This window comes from Carassius carassius, chromosome 8 (genome assembly GCF_963082965.1).
Source record: "Carassius carassius chromosome 8, fCarCar2.1, whole genome shotgun sequence".
In the NCBI taxonomy this organism is placed as follows: Eukaryota; Metazoa; Chordata; class Actinopteri; order Cypriniformes; family Cyprinidae; genus Carassius; species Carassius carassius.
The window spans coordinates 7,594,316-7,613,515 of NC_081762.1; the positions used below are offsets into that span (position 1 = coordinate 7,594,316).

Below are 19,200 nucleotides of genomic sequence, written 5' to 3' on the forward strand. Positions count from 1 at the left end.
TCATACCCCCAACCCTTCCTTTCCAAAACTCTGTTTCAGCTTGTTGCTCACCTGCCCCATCTCGGGCTCATGGGAGATGCGGCGGCTCAAAGCTGCTCTTCCTCTCAACCCTTTTTGGCCTTCTCGTGACTGATGGGCTGTGGTAAATAACAGGCGGTACTGTGAGCTTTCATCCCCGCTGTCCCGGCGTCTCGGGCAGGATGTGAGGTTCTGGTGACTGCTTTTCAACGGTACATGTGTAAATCACAAAGAGGAAGTTTGTGCGCAGAATGAAATAAACCGCATATCTGAAACATGTACACTGTCATGCTGCCATAAAGATTTTGTCTGGAAAATGCTGTACTGAAGTATGTTTTTCTACAACAGCATTAAATGATTGGCTGCTTGTATGCCTGGACTGAAAAATTTAAAACCTGTATGGTTTATATATCAGTTAATTTCACAGAAATTAAATTTAGCCTTTTTAAGGCTTTTTATTTACATTTAAATATTTTTAATTGCAATCAAGCACAATGCACCTTACTTACCAGTTTTTTTTTTATGTATTTAGTTTTTAATTTTTATATTTGACATTTTTGTATAGTTAAACTACATTAAAATGAGATGTTGCTTTGGCATAAGACAATATTTTTCAGATTTTTTAAGTTAACATTTATTTCACATAATAAAATGTTTTTTTGCGGTTTTAGTTATAGTAAAACCTGGTACATACCAGATTCATACCGTTATTATGCTAATAAGTAGTGCTTGTTACATTACGAAATGACTTCGACTAATTACATTAGTTTCAGTTATACAGTTATGCTTCTGTATATATTCTACTGTATATCTACTATACTACTATATATCCTACCGTTACTAGTTACAGAACAATGTAAATAAAGAAACTTGAACTGGTTGTTGTACTGCAACTTTTTGTTTTTCTTAACCATTCAAATTTTTTATTCTATTTTCTTGGTTCTTGTTCTGCAAAAAGAAAGTGCAACAAATACAACAATTTAATGTATAAATACATTGAATAAAAAATAAGATTCATGAAATTTATCTTTGAAATTGAGGAAATGGTCTTTCTCACATTACAAATGAGAATTTAGTTTAGTAGGAAAAGGTTAGAATGTTAGAAATGTAAAATGAAGAAAACCAACTTGGGGATATGCGATTCACTCAAAAGAAAAAAAAAGCTTTTTTTAATGCTTAGTTTTTATAGTCTATTTTATTCAGTTTATAGAAAATATTTGTCTGTTTTCCCGAAACAGCTAATTTTGTTGTTTATTTTATTTATTTTTTGTACAGACTGATGGCCAAAATTCAAAGGAAAAGAAGAAAAAGAAGAAAGCTGCTGGAAGGAAGGGAGGAAAGGAAAGTGTTGCGTCCGACAGAGACAGCGGCCTGCAGATTTCCTCTCAGGTGGACGAGTATGAGCACGACACATCTGATGAGGAGGTAAGAATCTGTCCATCCTCCAGACCAGTGTCCAGCCCGCAGACCTGGACAATCAACATCTCATAAATCTGTAAGATTTAGTTTGAAGTCTTATTTTTCCACAGCTTTCCATGACTGGGAGAGATTTTAAAAACACTGTCCTTTAAAATATACCAAAGTAACTGTAGTTTTTACCAAAATACCATAGTTACAATGGTAAAATTGTAGTAATGTGATATTGGCAGCCACTACCATAACACAATCTTTCTGAATATTTTTATATTGTTTATGGAAGCGTAGTAGTGATTAAACCATTTTTGTAGGTCCAAAGTGTGAGACCATATTGAAACCATATTTATTTTGACATATAAATAAGTTGTTTTTGGATTTTTATTTTATTTTTAAATGAGAACTATTTGAAATTCTGCACTTTAAGCAAACCATGCTCTTTGGATCATTTCAAATCATGCTGAAGAACCGGATCATTCAGGTTTTGTTGATGTCAGCTCCAGTGGCGCTGTAACTAAATGTTTTAATCCAGCTCTTCCCTCAAATTTTCATGCAACTTCTAACATCACAAAAATATTCTTGAAAAGAATAGTTCACCTGTGGTCTCAGACTGTTGGATGTTCGATGTATTTACTTCTTTTCAGGTCACTGAAAATCCATGGCATTGTTTTTTGTGCTCAACTTTTGCTTATTTCCATTAAATTCCAGTTTCCAGTTGAGCGAGTCTGAATATCACCATTGTGTCCAGGTGTTAGTGCACCTGCATCTGTTGCGAAGTGTCCTTTGCATGCTGTCCTCCTATCATTTGTTTCCAGATGGCTATTTGACTTTCAATTCTTCTGACTTTTATTTGGATGCATAACAAATGTATAATTTGACTACTTGAAGGAATCTTTGACTTTTTATGAACAGATTGTGTGAAATACCAGCCTAATTTCACAAAAAAACTAAATCAGAAATGCATAGTTTCACCTTTCGTGGAGATTCTTAGTGAGTTCGAGTAAGTTTTATTCAGGTTTTTTAGTTTAGGTCATGACAGCTGAGGATAAAGTCACTCTTTAGCGTAACCATAGAGGAATACTTCACCCAAAAATGAAACATTTTTTTAAATGTTACTCTTGGGCTATCCAAGATGTAGATCATTAGTGGATCATTTGTAGTGAATGGGTGCCGTCAGAATGAGAGTCCAAACAGCTGATGAAAACATCGCAGTAATCCACATAGTTTAGAACAGGTTTGGACCGTTTTCTCTTAAAAACAGTAATTGATATGTGCATATTTCACTCCTGATTCAGACAAGAATTGCTTTTTTACTGGAGAAAGCAATATTATGAATGGAGGATTTGTATTTAAGCCGGAAGCAATGGCTCAAATTTGGAAAAACATTAATTGTGGATTTGTTTCTTTTTCTTCGATTTGTTTTTGAGTGATGTGGATTACTTGTGAATTATTATGAGGTTTTTATCAGATGTTTGGTCTCTCATTCTGATGGCACCCATTCACTGCAGAGGACCCACTGGTGAGCAAGTGATGTAATGCTAAATTTCTGCAAATCTGTTAAAGAAACAAACTCCTCTACATCTTGGATGGCCTGAGGGCAAGTCAGTTTTTAACAGAATTTCATGTTTGGGTAAAGTGTTCCTTTAAAAAAGTAATAATGTAAATCCATTACGTGATGTTTCTTGAATGACATGACACTTAATAACTTCTGAATGACAAGTTGTCTAAAGATGATTTAAGTAAATCTAAATATAGCAGTTGCTTTTTCTGCTGCGTTTGCACAAGCATGATTACTTCATTATTCCGTAGAGGGGAATATGGTTAGTTGTGTAATGTTTCATGTAAAGGAAAAAGATTTTTGTCCTGTTCCTCAGGCTGGAAGTGTCTGAACCGCAGTATCTGATACCGTTCCCTTACGCCTGTCAGACGTTACCGCATTTCTGTAATGTCTCTGTTGGCTTTTTCGAGGGGAGACCATGATGCACCTCTGCAGTAAGGAGCTTTGTAACGTCTCATATTTACATGTAGGACCATTAAAGAATTCCTCTTCAGCTCTTTAATTTACATGCTCCATTGAAAACCGTTGAACCCTGGCACAATGCGGTCTGGATAATTTGCCAGCCCATACAACCTAAACACAGCAGCCCTCCAAAACTGTTCTTGGCAATCTGCTACCGACCAGGAATGTTTTGCAGAAGTGCTATTGTTCTTGGGCAGATCCCCGATTTCAGAGTGACTTTTTAATGCCCCTTCTTAGTCGTTCAGAACAGATCAGGAACGCTGACTTCCATCATTATTTGGTTTGTAAAAGTTCACGTTTTGCATTTCTGTGTCTTTGGAAGCTTTGCTCTAGTTATTTTCATTTAACGACAATATGAAATCAAAGTTGGGCTTGTTTATTTTCTTCATAAATGTCATGTGTTATTATCGACCATTTATCAGTGTTATCGTGATAGAGCATAAAAAGTGGGCCTTGCTCGTAGGACTCGGTTTCAGCAATGATTTGTTGCACTCAGTGCTGCTTTTTTGATGAAAATGTTGCTGATTGGAGTCCATTTCAGCAGTGATTTGTAAATTGATTATTGTAGTATATTGCTGCATCATGATATGCCAATAATTTTTCAATTTTCGTTGCATTTTACAAATTGGATTTGAATTATTAGACTGCTGCTATAAATATAAAGGCTCTAGTCAACCAGCATAATAGAAACGGTCCACTAGTTAAATGCACTGATAATAGTGTTTCCAGCCGTCTACAGGTCTCTTCTAATCTGTACTCATTTCAGGTAGTTTGGTTGTCTCATATGGAGATGAGAAGGTGTGAATCTCATAAGCTTGTCAATCTTGTCTTTTACTTCTCGTCTCATGGGCCTGATCTCTGCTGTGTTGTCAGGCATCTCTGCGTGCGCCGCACAGGTAGGCGGTGGTCCCGCGGCTGTTTTGCGTATGCTAAATTAGCCCCCCTTGTCGGGAGACAGCAGATTGGGTTGCCTCCCTGTCCCTTCGCAGCTATCCAGCACAAGTTGTCTACAAATAAAACTCCAGACTTCTAAATCCCCTGTTTTTCATCCTCACATCCCCCCTTTGTAATAAAGGGCTATTTCCTGTTAGCCGAGTGAAGGGGGAATACGCGAGAGTGCAGCGTCTATCCGAGACCTAGCCGGCAGGAAGGGGCTTTTCCCCCGCAATGGCTTTTCCATGTGCTCTTGGAGATGAATGAAGACACATTGTGGAATTAAGGGGAAAAGGGGCTCTGGCTCCCGGCCGCAACTTCAGCTTCCTGCCGCCAAGCAGCTACCGCTCTCAAAGACTAAGACCCTGCACAGTAGCCTAGAAAGCTGTGTGTGTTTTTAGTGTGCAACCAGTACTTTGATAGGAAATTAGTGTATAAATCCAGATAGACCTGCATGGTGATGTCATTTGACCTGATGTCATTTTATTTTTGGTGATCATGGTTGAACAGGAAGTGTTCGTTAGCTTAATATCGACACATGACTATCTATCTGTCGGTCTATCTTTCTATTCAACTAAATAAAATCTATCTATCTATCTGTCTGTATATCTATCTATCTATCCATCTCATTCTGTCTATTCTATCCATTCTCTCATTCTGTTTATCATTCTATCTATCATTCTATTATTCTATCTCTCTGTCGTTCTATTTATCGTTCTTGTTATTGTGTGGTTTTATCTGTCTCTAGCTCTGTTATTTCATCTCTATCTATCTGTCTGTCTATATCATTCTGTCTGTTGTTCTATCCATCATTCTGTCATTCTATTTATCATTCTATCTATCATTCTATTATTCTATCTATCTCTATCATTCTGTCATTCTATCTATTTATCTATCGTTTGTCCTATCTATCGTTCTGTTTATCGTTCTTATTGTGGTTTTATCTTTCTCTCTAGTTCTGTCATTTCATCTATCTATCTATCTATCTATCTATCTATCTATCTATCTATCTATCTATCTATCTATCTATCTATCTATCATTTATTGTCATTCTGTTCTATTAAACTAAACTTAGTTTAGTGAATATCTTTGTTTTACTTCTACCTAAAATTTAATTTCAAATTATAGTTCTTCCTGCAGTTTGCAACTTTTTGAATTCAAGTCATTCTCAGTTAAATTCTGAATGACACACAAACCTTGCTTTAAATATTTTCATTGTCAAATTTGCCTTTTCAGAATGTCAATTTGCTTTCTGCCCATAGCGGGCGCTGTTTCTGCTGTCTGCACGACAGGCACACGGCTGAAATCTTATTTCCAATGTGCGGTAAGCCATGGATGAGTGATTCTCTTTTGAGGTTTCTCAGAACGGCCCTCTCTCTGGGCTCTAACGTAAAGCTCTAGTGACAGGTAGCGGATCGAGGTCACGTCTGCTAATCACATCGACTGACTGATTCCAGATTCCGGTCCAGTGACCCACTGAGGAGCTGTCATGAGCGGAGGAAACTTTACATCCTTTACAGTCTTTGTAGAATCAGGCACGTTCCAAAACCTTCTCTAACCTCAGTGCTTGCATGGCAACTGTTTTGTTTTAATTGGGAGGTTATATTTAGGGACGGATATTTGCATATGTGGTTAGGTTTATAATGCAAGACTCTTGCTGTAGCTGAAGGACATGGGTGAGCATTTGATAGATCTAGTTAGCGATTTCCTCCAGTCCCAAATGATGTCAGAGTAATTACATGTTGAGGAGGTTTTGTGGTGTAGAGAGTTTCTTCAGGTGGTCAAATATCACTCAGGAAGGTAAGGGCTGGCTTTGTCATTTCCACCCAGACTTCAGAAAGACTTCGGCCCACGCCGTCTGAAGAAAAGAGCCCTGTTTGCTTTCCCGAACAAAGTAAAACAAACACAACCTATAATGCCGACTGGTCAGGTGTCTAGATTGCTCCAGAGTTAAGAGGGAACCTAGCCTCCTCCGGGGATCTGTGCCACCCACTCCTCGGAAATATGAAATCTGTTGAAACCGAGACACGGCGCACATGTCTCGAGGCGAATTTTATTTGTGTTGCTCTCTAAATTTTGGTAATCCCAAAGTTTAATTTCATGATTGGGCCATTTCCAAACGCTGGACTGATGAGTTCCAGATGGGATCTCAAATGATTGCGGTCAATCTGATGGCTGATTCAATCTGATTTTTTTGGGGGGGGGTTAACTGCAATTTTTCTGATATAAGTTGCGATGGCAATTTAAAATGTTTTTTTTGTTGTTTTTCAATTTACTTTGCTTGTTTGTAGGGCGGCACAATTTGGCAAAATAATGTAATTATATATTAGTATGGCCCTAATCCCATTACCCTCCCCCTTCCTTGCTAGGCTCGGATCGGGTCTAACTTTAGCAGTGTTATTTTCTTTCCCTTTGTCTTTCCATTGGAGGCTCCCACTTTGATGGGCACTGAAAGGTTTCAAGACACTCAGTGGAAGAGGAGAATTTCATTATCGGCCATCATTACCTCTTTCCCATCGTCCCTGAATACCGTATCTGTTTCGCTCTGATCATATGCACGTTTGGAGAGCAGTGACTGTCCATAGAGCACCACGATTTAAATGGCTGAAAAGTTCCTGGATACCGAAAACTAATCAAAGACGTCAACGCGTTTCCCTTGGATGATGTTTCTTTCCCAAAGTTCAGCATCCCTAGCGGATGTCCTGGCTCTCTGTTCCGGCAGCAAACTCGCATCAATTTATGAAACCGGAATCAGTGGGTTCGTATCTATTCACCCTTGGCAGCCCAGCACCAGTTGAGGCCTGAACTCACCTCCACCTTTGACCCTTAGCGTTCTGCAGAATACTCTGCTTCTGAGTCGCAGTCTGCTTGCCAAGTGAAATAAGAACCCCTCTTGGTCAATATCCCATCATTTACTTTTTTTGCATTGTTACTACCAAACCAGCTTGTAAAATGAACCCACATAGGAAAAAAGGCTACTTAACAATGTAAACCCTGACATATGAAATAATAGTCAGAAAAATTTAGTGTTTTGAAAAGGAACTATTTGTTGAACTTTTAGACTTATATATATATATATATATATATATATATATATATATATATATATATATATATATAAATATATATATATATATAAATCAAAAAAGATGTGTGGTATAGGTATATGTGTTTTTTGTTGAGAATCATTTGATGCATTAGGCTTTTATGGCTCCTTTAGTATGAATAGAATATGGAGAAGGATGTTATGGAGATCATATTCCTATGAGGAAGAAAAAATTTAAGTTTTAGTCCAAACTGACCAAAAATATGCAATTTGATGCAAATTATGTTATATGGCCAAAAAGATTAAATTCTAATAGCTTGTAATGTAAATCAATAAGATCCCTATGATAGTATAGCAGACTACTTGCATATATTAGATGTCATACAATATCTTACAGTATGTCTTAGTAGGAGGATATTTAAATGGTTAGTTTTCTGATCAGGGCTCTTTTAAATTCTAAATAAATAATGTAACTCAATAATGATTGAGAGATGAACAAATAAACATTCCTCAAAAGCCTGGTGTATCATATTAGATCAATTTTAACATTATTTAAAAAAAAAAAATTAGAAATGGATAATTAAGTAAACCTAATTTGATTCAGTACACTTAGTGTTTGAATATATATGTATACTACATTTCCATGGCAAAAAAAAAACTTTACCTCAAACAGTTTGCATTTTATAGAATAATATTAAAAGGCCTTTTACTTGTTAAAAAAACTATGAATCAAATGACATAAGGCATGTAATAGATTGTTTTGATCATGTTGAGGCCTTTTATTGCATCAAAATACGATCCAGTAGGCTTTATAGGGTAAAAATTTTTGGTACTATTTTCTCCCAAACTTCCTTTGTGGAAGGCAATGTAAATGTTAAATGTGTAGGAATATAGTACACCGTAGACCTCTGAATTTTCCAGTTTCCTGAGATATTTTCTTGCACCATATTCTGTTCCCAAATTCCATTCATATCTCTTGTTTGTGTATTTTCTATGCTTCTCTTTTTTTTTTCAGCACACCTTTCACTTGAGCGTTTCAGGGAAGAGAATGATTAATATGTTTTTTGCTATGGCAGACACAGGCATGGATTTTTACGAAAACGTCTGCACTATATAAACACAAAGAACGGTTTTGTTCTCCTGGATCCATTGGATCGAGCCGCTCTTTAGATTTATCAAATTAGACTCAAGTGAATGTGGGTGGTGTTCTGTTGCACATGTAGCAAGGTAAAGGGGGGGGGATTTAAGGGCTGTATCCCACAGGGAGCCATTGATCCCCACACAGACCTCACACCCACGCTGTACCTTCCAGATCAGAGTCAGGCCAATAATTCCTCCCTCTGGCAGGAGTCAAGCAAACGTGTTAGCTATTTGGACCATAAACTGAACAAACGTATTCATGTGTGTGTTTCAGATGGGAGGAGCGGCTAGAGCAGAGGATTGCACAATAGCTTAGTTTCTATACTATTTTTGTTTATTATATAATTGATTAATTTATTTTTATTTATATCTGGACTTATTTTTGGCCTTGCATTATTACCCTGAAAAGTAACAAAGCAGAAGTTTGCATCAATCATTTTGAGCAATGACAACTTCTAATGAATTTGTAAAACCAACAAATTACATTGAGTTATTAATTTGTAGAATAACCACATTTTTAAATGAAAAGGCCCACAGTACTTAATTTCAACATTTATTCTCCCGGTCTAGTTCTGTGCAAAGCATACTAGAAATCCAATTTTCAATTGAGTTTTTTTTATCATGATAGAAATAGGACAGAAAATAATAAGAAAATTTAAAGTGGGATTAAAGTAAACTTGCATGAGCCCCAGAGCTAAATTATTTTGTACACATGTGCTAACAACTATGCTGCAACTTATTCTGTGCACTTGAGTACATTTTGAGTCATTTTGCAGACAAAGGCTAAACTGTATATAAAAAAAAAAAAATTAAATGAGGCTAATATTTTTGCGGAAAAGTCCCATTTCAGTTTTTCTTTAAAATTAACTTTAGAATTTACTTGCTGTTTCTGTAATTGTTTGTGAAATTTAATAGCAGTTTCTGAATGAAATTTGTTTCAAAGGAAATCAGGAAATTTTAGGCCAAAATCATTCAATGCAAGGGCGGTTCTAGCTATACAAGCTCAGGTTTATGCAAAGTTGTGTTCTGAAAAGTCTTACAATGTGGTTCATTACATCATAAAGCAAGTTTATTTTGATATATTATAGTGAACATTAGCATAAAAAACAGCTTCTATCATGGCAGAGTGTCCATTTATGGAGAATTAAGTTGAAACAAGTTCAGTTCTGTTTGTCATAAATCGAGTCTCTTCAGGAAATTTAAACAAAAAAGCTAAATTCATCTGTATTATGATCTTTTCATAAACTTTTTGATGCGTCAAATTGGTAGTTGTGTAGACTCTCAATGGAGGAATAGAATTTCATTAAATAATTTTGTGTTCTGAAGATGTTCGAAAGTTTTACGGGCTTTGAATGATGACCATTTTAATTTTTGGGTGAACTATCCGTTTAAGTTGTACCTATTGTCTTTTGCTCAATTTTTAACTACTTAGTTTGCTACAAGCGCAAGCTTGTAATGGTGTGATTCACCTTGAACCTAGTGGGCTACTCTTTAAACATATAGTTCACCCAAAAATGTCATTAATTACTCACCCTCATGTGGTTCCAAACCCGTAAGACCTTTGTTCATCGTCGAAACACAAATTAATATATTTTTGAAGAAATCCGAGAGCTTTCTGACCCTGCTAGGCAGCAACATAACTGAAACGTTCCCAGGCCCAGAAACGTAGTGAGGACAAAGACTTTTTAAAAACTCATTATGCGAGGGAAACATGAATGGGTGAAATACTTCTGGGCCACTGAAAAAGTGGCCTGGCACTGTTGCACGCTATTGAGCTTAATTTCTGTCCCACCTGTTGGACACTTGTGGGGTGCTCTTTTTTTTTTCTGTATCAACTTTTTTAGTAATCATCATAAATTATGTATCATTTGAAAGCTTAGAAGCCCAAGATTCATCATGTGAAACCATTTTGAAATCAGACATTGCATTACCATGGAAATGGTACTTTAAAATATTTTGGCGGTCTCCTCCCCCTTAGTGAGCAGTTTCATATTACAAAATGAATTATGGTCTTTTAGAATCAAACCTTTTTATAATCTTGACAAGATAATATTAAGTTATTTTGAAGATAGAAGTAATATTGACAGAGAAACTAGAAATTTGTGACAGAAAAATGCATAAAAAAATTCAGTGGAGGTTGGATGGCACCCGGAGGCTGTGGTATGACGCCCTAAATAAAATCTCACAGGAACCTAAATTTTTTTCATATCAACTTCAAATTTGGAACATAACTTATTTAGACATAAGGCTTTAATTTTAGAGTAAAACCTGCAATGTAAAACATTTATTATAAATAAAATATAGTTAATTTAGTGCATTTTATTTAAAGTAAATTTAAACTTCTATAACGTTTTGATACTTTAATTCTTTTTTAATAATTCCACTTTTGCAATAATCTGCTGATTTGCTTCTTTAAAAAGAGACCTGTAGGTCTGCATTCCAAAGTGTTCATAAATTACAACAATTTAACTTTGGATCGTGCACTTTCATGCCTATTTTATAAAATGGGGGTGACCGTTAAAGGGTTAACCCATACTATTCCTTTAATGTTGGTGACTAGCTTCCTGGAGTTGTTATTTCCACAGTGATACGAAAATACCAGTTAAGTATTTGCAAATGCCCCATTTGCATAGAGTAACCCTTCTGGGCATAGTGTTGCAAGTTGTCAGAGAATAGATGAAAAAGATATCGATCAGCAAAAGCTCAGCACTCGTCCGGGCTGTTGTTCAAAGACCCCAGGATGGATGGAAAAGCCTCAGTTGTCTTCTGAGGATGGAGTGATTTCCAAACCGTTCCTGTCTGAGGACACAAAGGTCTTCTTTCAGCCCAAGGCGCTCTGCTGAAATCAATAGGCTGATAAAATTGATAGATCGCCGGTAAATTATGTGGATTCTTGGCCTGACACTCTGCTGTCAGCGGGAAATTTCTTTTTAATAGTCTATTTAAGGAGAAGCGGGGATGTGTTTTTCTTAGTCAGGGGGGAATGTTGATCCAGAGGGCCGAGGGTGGGGGGTCGGGTAAATCGCGTGCCGGTCAGACAGAGCAAACGGGACCCCAGGCTGCGGTCCTTTTGGACTCTTGCAGGTGTGTGGAGGTGGGGGGTAGGCGTTGGAAAGCTGGCCTCTTTTTTTTTTCTTCGAGAGCAGCCAAAGTAGCCACCTGTCGTTCCACAGTTTTTAAGACTTTCTTTTCATCCGGTCTTCAGCACAACTCCCAGTTGGGCCAACATGCATCCTGCCAGAAGGCCTGATTGAAACCAACTGCGACGGGGGCTGCCTCAGGAACTAGGGCGAAGACATGAATGGAGATATGGAGAGCAGCATGCACTGACTGTTTACCTCGAACACAGGAAGGAGATGAGCTAGACTTCTCTAAATCCCATGATTACAACTCTGTTCCAAATCCTAGTCAGTTAGCTCCATATTGTGTACTGCCTACACCCAGATCGTTTAGCATCCTAAACGAAACATCGTAAGTGATTGATTTGGAGCGCTTGATGTAGGCAGCAACCTTGGGTTTCATACAAATAGTGACTCTAATGTTTGATTTAGTTTTTTCTAGTGTTTAATCAATGCTTTACTCATCAGACACAATGACTTTAAATGGGGGATAGAAGAAAAGACAATTTTTCTAGTCATATATTTTGTGATTGAAGATTTCTTAAAAATAGTGTGAACCCAATATTGTGTATCGTCTCAAGTGTAACATCTCACCCCTAATATTTATATTTTTATATAGATTAAAATATAGTGAAAATATTGCAATTTGACATTACTATTTTCTATTTGAATATATTTTAAAATGTATTTATTTTTATGAAGGCAAAGCTGAATTTTCAGCATCATTACTTCAGAATTCAGTGTCACATCATCCTTCAGAAATCATTCTTAATACATTCAAAAATATTTATAAATCATAATGTTTCCAGACTTTTGACAGGTACTGTATGCATACTATTTTAAAGTCATATTGACACACACAATCATAACATTTAAAGAAAAAAATTTATTTATGAGAACTATTACAGTTATATTAGTCGTGACTAATATAAAATGACATGGGGTTGAGAAAATGATGACTATGTTTTTATTTTTGGGTGAACGGTCCCTTTAAATTTACCTTAAAATGCTCCCTATGTAGACAGCACACTAGGTTTTGGAAACAGAGCCTTTATCTCTTGTATTTTAGCAGAGACATTTTTTCCGCATTGTGTTATAGGAGCACTATATTTTGTGCAACGAATGTGGAAAAACAACTAGAGGAAAAAAGAAATATGGCCCATTAGCACCTTGGCGTTTAGCATCTCTATGCAGATCCTGGTGTAGATGCCTTCAGTCAGGCTTTCTCTGGGCCTGTCCTCAAATTTTCAAATGAAAACATGCTTTTTTTAACCATACAGGCAAACGGCTCTTCATGGCTTTTAGGACAGCAGAAGGGGAAAAAACACTCACTGGGGTGTTTCGGTTAATGATATAAAGGAAAAGTCAAGCACTTTGCTGTCATGGATTTGATTAGATGGATTTCTCTTCTGTTATACGACCAGAGTCGTCATGTAGAAAAGCTTCAGGGCCTCATTAGATATTTAATTTTCAATAAATAATGACTTTCTCTAAATGATGTACCGGATGCTCCGAGGCCAGGTGGGAAACCCATTGGAAACCTACATTGCCAGAACACAAATTTTCCACATGCGTCCTCCAAGGTTAAAGCCCTGTGTGCGAAGATCTGCAGATTATTTATTTATCGGGGTGGTGTGGTGGTTTTTTGCCGTAAGTAATGAGCGCTTGACCTTTTGATGACCTCTTCCGTGGTTTCATCTTTTTTTTGAAATGATGTGATTTATTTTTACGGGCTTTGGTTCTGTATAAGAAGTTGGAAAATAAAAGTGGGGTCTCCAGCTGCAGGTCTGTCAGGTGAGCGAATCCGTTCCTTCTGGCCGACTGCATGGCACCGTCTTCTTTGGGTAAGGCGGACGAGACTGGACGGAGCAGCAATGCTCTGATCCTAAACAGACGAGAATCGGCCCTGTGCAGCTGTCATCTGTTAGCCATCTTCCAGACGGTCTCGCGGGACCCGGGGGAGGCTGGATTATTACCCCCACGTCAAGCCTTTCATGGAAAGAACTGCGTCTGCTCTGGTCATCGGCCTGCTCTGTTTTGAAACTGTTTAGGCTGGTAATGAGGGGGACAATGTGTTTTCAGGATTCGTTTGCTGTTGTTTCCAATTTGTAACTTGACATTGGTGAATGTGTGTGTAGAGTAGATGTCTTTGTTTATTTAAAGTGAATAGCATTACAAGTTCAACATATCTTATATTTACTGTACAAAAGAGGCCAATTTCATGATATTGATATTACAGTCGGTAAATATCAGCATGACTGAATGTAATATACCTTCATGCAAGGTTGTTTGGACACTGGTTGTTTAGAGATATTATTCAGATACTTCTTAGCAGATTAATTGACTGATAACTGATCATTTGAAGAATATTTGCATTGGCACATAATGGTGTCCATTCGGGAACAGAGTTGATCGTTCCCCTTGTGTCCTTTCCAAAATATACAGATGGTCTCGCCAGTGAATAAACAGTTTTGGTTTTCAACTTCTTTTCTCTGAATTGAGTAATGGTATAGAATTTATTTCTTCACAATTCACACGGTTTAATTCACATTTGCTGCCATGTATATAAAATGAAATGTATATTGAATATAAAAATACAGACAAAAATATTTTATTTATATCTATATAAATGAGATATTAAAACGTAATTATAATATGAAAATATATTATAATTTTATTATAATGTTATAGATTATAGATTTATTTACGACGTTAAATAAGTTATATATAATATGAATTCATGATATATTTTTACATTTAAATGTTGGTATTATATAATACATATATATTATATATGAGATACATATGAGATATTCAAATTTTATAAAAATATGAAAATATATTATTTTATTATAATGTTATAGATTATAGATTTATTTACTACGTTAAATTAGTTATATATAATATGAATTCATGATATATTTTTATATTTAAATCTTGGTATTATATAATACATAATACATTTTAAAATATATATTTTATGTATAGCATAAATTGTATATATATATATATATGTGTGTGTGTGTGTGTGCGCATACATTAATAAAGTCAGCATTGGTCATGTCGAAGTCACTTCTCATTTATTTCCGTTTTACGTATCCATAGTTTTATTTTACGTGTCCATGTTTTATTCTATAGTCTGTGACATTTGAATCTCTAGTAACTGCATCTTCATAAGTGACTAGAAAGTTTTTTTGTTTTTTTTTTCTTAGATCAACATTATATTTTAGTGCATAGTCATCGCTGATTACATCCCTCTTCATTGTTATTCTTCTGTATGAGTGTTGATGTCTGTAGCTGGATGTGAGGCCTGCGTCAGACGCACAGGTAACCGGGTTCATGTGTGTCGATATGGAGCTGTTCTGTGAGATATGAGGGGATGACAGAATGACAGACCGGGGTGAACAGAGGGGTAAGACTCAGCGGGATGCCGCCTAATGCTTTGCTTTTTGTCTTGCGTACCTCCACAGCCCCATCAGTAAAGATCAAGTACCGCTTCATTGACACCAGACTAGTTTGATTTACTTTTAAACTGAAAACAATCGATAATATAGCTGAAAAACAATCTGCTCTCTGCTCTCCAGTTAATGACACACCAGAGCTTGTATGTCTCATTGCAAGTTTTTGCCATTCTTGCACCAGTCATGGAGATTAACGGCAGATTTATTTATAAATGAAATCCAGATGGAGCATTTAATGAAAGTAAAATAATTAGCTGTTTTTGCGATGGTTGAATTGAAATATCACTGAAGCTCAGTATGAAATATCACCCATGAGAAGCTCTTTTGTGTGTATATATTTTTTCTTAAGAAGCAGCCGAATGTTTTAGACATTAACTACAAAAACAATCGCAAGAATGAATTCCAATTATTATGATATTAACCTAATGTCATAAAATTAAAATAAAGCTATCACTCTTTTTCTTTTCTTTTTTTTCTGTATTTTAACCAAGCAGAGTCTCATTTTATTTACCTGAAAGGAGAGATGAAGTGATTTCAGTTTGGCGAGCAGGTGTGGAGGTTGTAGATGGTGATACATGAGTCAAGGCACTCAAGACCAAGACAAAATTTGTCCGAATTTCCACTCACACTTTTTTGGAGCTGTCAGGAGTGGACACTGCTAGGACCGCTGCCAAAAGCTTTACCTGTGAATCCCATCTGCGCCACCACACAGAACAGCTGTCTGTCTGACAGGCCTCACTTCCTGTGTCGTCCACCTCGGTTCGGTCGTCTGTTTAAGCACATACTACTACTTGTCCACTGATTTCAGCAGCTATTGTAACTTCTTTGCACTTTCTGTAAGATAATGATTTTTGTTGTTGTTGTTGTTTTTTATTCTTTTTTTTATTTTGGATTGCAACCAAAGAAATTACAAAAAAAAAAAAAAAACTAATGTTGTATGTAAAGTCTGTATACAGGTGCATCTCAATATATTAGAATGTAATGGAAAGTTCATTTATTTCAGTAATTCAACTCAAATACTTCATAAGACCAATAAAAAAACATTTTTAGTGAATTTTTAGCATTCTGGAAAGTATGTTCATCTACTGTTCTACTACTCTAGCTGCTCCCGACGAGCTGGATGGCGCCTTGAATGGCTGACACCGCAGTCGGTGTGTGAATGAGTGCGTGAATGTGAGGCCAATTGTAAAGCGCTTTGGATGGCCATGTGGTCTGTTGAAAGCGCTATATAAATGCAGTCCAAATGCAGTCCATACTGTACATGTACTCAATACTTGATAGGGGCTCCTTTTGCTTTAATTACTGCCTCAATTCAGAGCCCATGTTTCTTTGACCATGGCCTTCAGTTTATCTGCATTTTTTAGATTCTCTATGGGGTTCAGGTCTGGTGAGTTTCCTGGCCAGTCAAGCACACCAACACCATTGTCATTTAACTAACTTTTGGTGCTTTTGGCAGTGTGGGCAGGTGCCAAATCCTGCTGGAAAATGAAATCAGCATCTTCAAAAGCTGGTCAGCAGACGGAAGCATGAAGTGCTCCCAAATTTCTTGGTAAACGGGTGCAGTGACTTGGGTTTTCGAAAAACACAATGGACCAACACCAGCAGATGACATTGCACCCCAAATCATCACAGACTGTGAAAAATTAACACTGGAATTCAAGCAACTTGGGCTATGAGCTTCTCCACCCTTCCTCCAGACTCATGGACCTTGGTTTCCAAATGAAATACTAAACTTGCTCTCACCTGAAAGAGGACTTTGGACCACTGGGCAACAGTCCAGCTGTTCTTCTCCTTAGCCCAGGTTAGACGCCTCTGACGTTGTCTGTGGTTCAGCAGTGGCTTAACAAGAGGAATATGACAACTGTACTCAAATTCCTTGACGTGTGTGTGTGTGTGTGTGTGTGTGTGTGTGTGTGTGTGTGTGGTGGCTCTTGAAGCCTTGACCCCAGCCTCAGTCCATTCCTTGTGAAGTTCACTCAAACGAATCAATTTTGCTTGACAATCCTCATAAGGCTGCGGTTCTCTCGGTTGGTTGTACATCTTTTTCTTCCTCACTTTTTCCTTCCACTTAACTTTCTGTTTACATGCTTGGATACAGCACTGAACAGCCAGCGCCTTTGGCAATTAATGTTTGTGGCTTACCCTCCTTGTGAAGGGTGTCAATGATATTCTTCTGGACAAATGTCAGATCAGCAGTCTTCCCCATGATTGTGTAGCCTAGTGAACCAAACTGAGAGACCTTTTTGAAGGCTCAGGAAACCTTTGCAGGTGTTTTGAGTTGATTAGCTGATTGGCATGCCACCATATTCTAATTGGAATAGAATTAGAATCGAAGTAAATTGGTGGATTTTTGTTCAATGTGAGTCATCATCACAATCATCACAATTAAAACAACCAAAGACTTAAACTACTTCAGTCTGTGTGCATTGAATTTATTTAATACACAAGTTTAATACATGCATATGCTCTCTTCCAGAGCATATGCATGAGTGTCAGCCTTGAGTGGCAGTCTTACTAACTAATAGAGTGAGTGCACCTCTGCTCTAGCCAACTGTGTAAATGCCCACCATAAAAAAAAAAACACGGAAAGCAGAGAGAGACAGAGTGGGACTATGGCGTCTACAGGGGCAGGTCAATAGTTAGGCAAATTAAAACTAAAGAAAAACGTTATGTAACTTAAGATTTGAAAAGGCAGACAACAAACAAAAAAGATAATTTACAAGAGCTGCGTCACAATGCATATCAAGAGCATCTCTTCGATATTCCCAATTCAGAAGACCGCACACACAGCCTGTGTCTCTGAATGCTTCTCATACTCGTTCACACTTGCCGCACTCACGCAGCCTGTTTCGTAACGCTCGGTTATATTCTCTCGCGGCCCTGCACCGCGAGAGCATCTGGCAGAATGGATGAGTCCCGACGCACGCGTGCAACCTGCGTCAACTATATATATATATATATATATATATATATATATATATATATATATTATATAAAACCCCTCCCAAAACACAATTGAAAATTTAAAGGATTTCAGGGTTATAATGGGAATTGTATTGGATAGAACAACAGTAATAGGAAGTAATAGCAAGCCAGTAGGAACAGTAATTCCTATTGGAATAATGCCAAAAACAAAAAGAAATTTTGTAATGGTTTCATGGAAACTAAGAATTTCAGTGTTTTTTTTTTCAGCAGGGTAATGATAATCATACTGTGCTGCACATTATTGACAATATTGAGCTGAAGCTTGACTTTGCAAATTTAAAATCGCAAATCAAATCGCAATATCTGTCAAAAAAATCGTAATAGATATTTTTCCCATATCGCACAGCCCTAGTGTGCACTACTAGTCAAAAGTTTGGAATAAGAACACATGTTTTGTTTTTTACAGGAGTTTCTTATGCTCATCAAGACTTTTGATTTTAACATATATTAAAATCAAATTTATTCCTGTGATGCAAAGCTGTATTTTCAGCATCATAACTCCCGTCTTCAGTGTCACATGATCCTTCAGAAATCATTCTGATATGCTGATTTATTATCAGTGCTGGAAATTGTTGTGCTGCTTAATATTTTTTTGAAACCTGTGATACTTTTTTTCAGGATTCTTTGATAAATAAAAAGTTAAAAAGAAGAGCATTTATTTAAAATAAAAAATCCTTTCTAATAATATACACTACCATTCAAAAGTTTTTGGGTCAGTACATTTTTTTTTTTTTTTTTTTTTTAAGAAATGAAAACTTTTATTCAGCGAGGATGTTAAATTGAGTTATAGCAAAGATTTATATTGTTAGAAAATATTTATATTTTGAATAAATGCTGTTCTTTTAAGCTTTTATTCATTAAAGAATCCTGAAAAAAGTAACAGGGTTTGCCAAAAAATATTTGGCAGCACAAAAATCAGCATATTAGAATGATTTCTTAATGATCACGTGACTCTTTATACTGGAGTAATGGCTGATGAAAATTCAGCTTTGCGTCACAGGAATAAATTATAATTGAAATAGAAACCAATGTTTAATATTGTAATAACATTTTTTGATTACATGT

At 36.6% G+C, this 19,200-nt stretch overlaps 1 protein-coding gene across 1 annotated transcript in view; it reads left to right on the forward strand.

The window, feature by feature from the left end:
* The window catches only part of LOC132145113 (ribosome biogenesis protein bop1-like), a 78,314-nt gene that overhangs the window by 6,338 nt on the left and 52,776 nt on the right, over positions 1-19,200 (forward strand). The window contains exon 3 of the mRNA XM_059555857.1: positions 1,294-1,443. Within this exon, the coding sequence (XP_059411840.1) occupies positions 1,294-1,443 (150 nt within the window). The remainder of the gene's footprint in view (positions 1-1,293; positions 1,444-19,200) is intronic.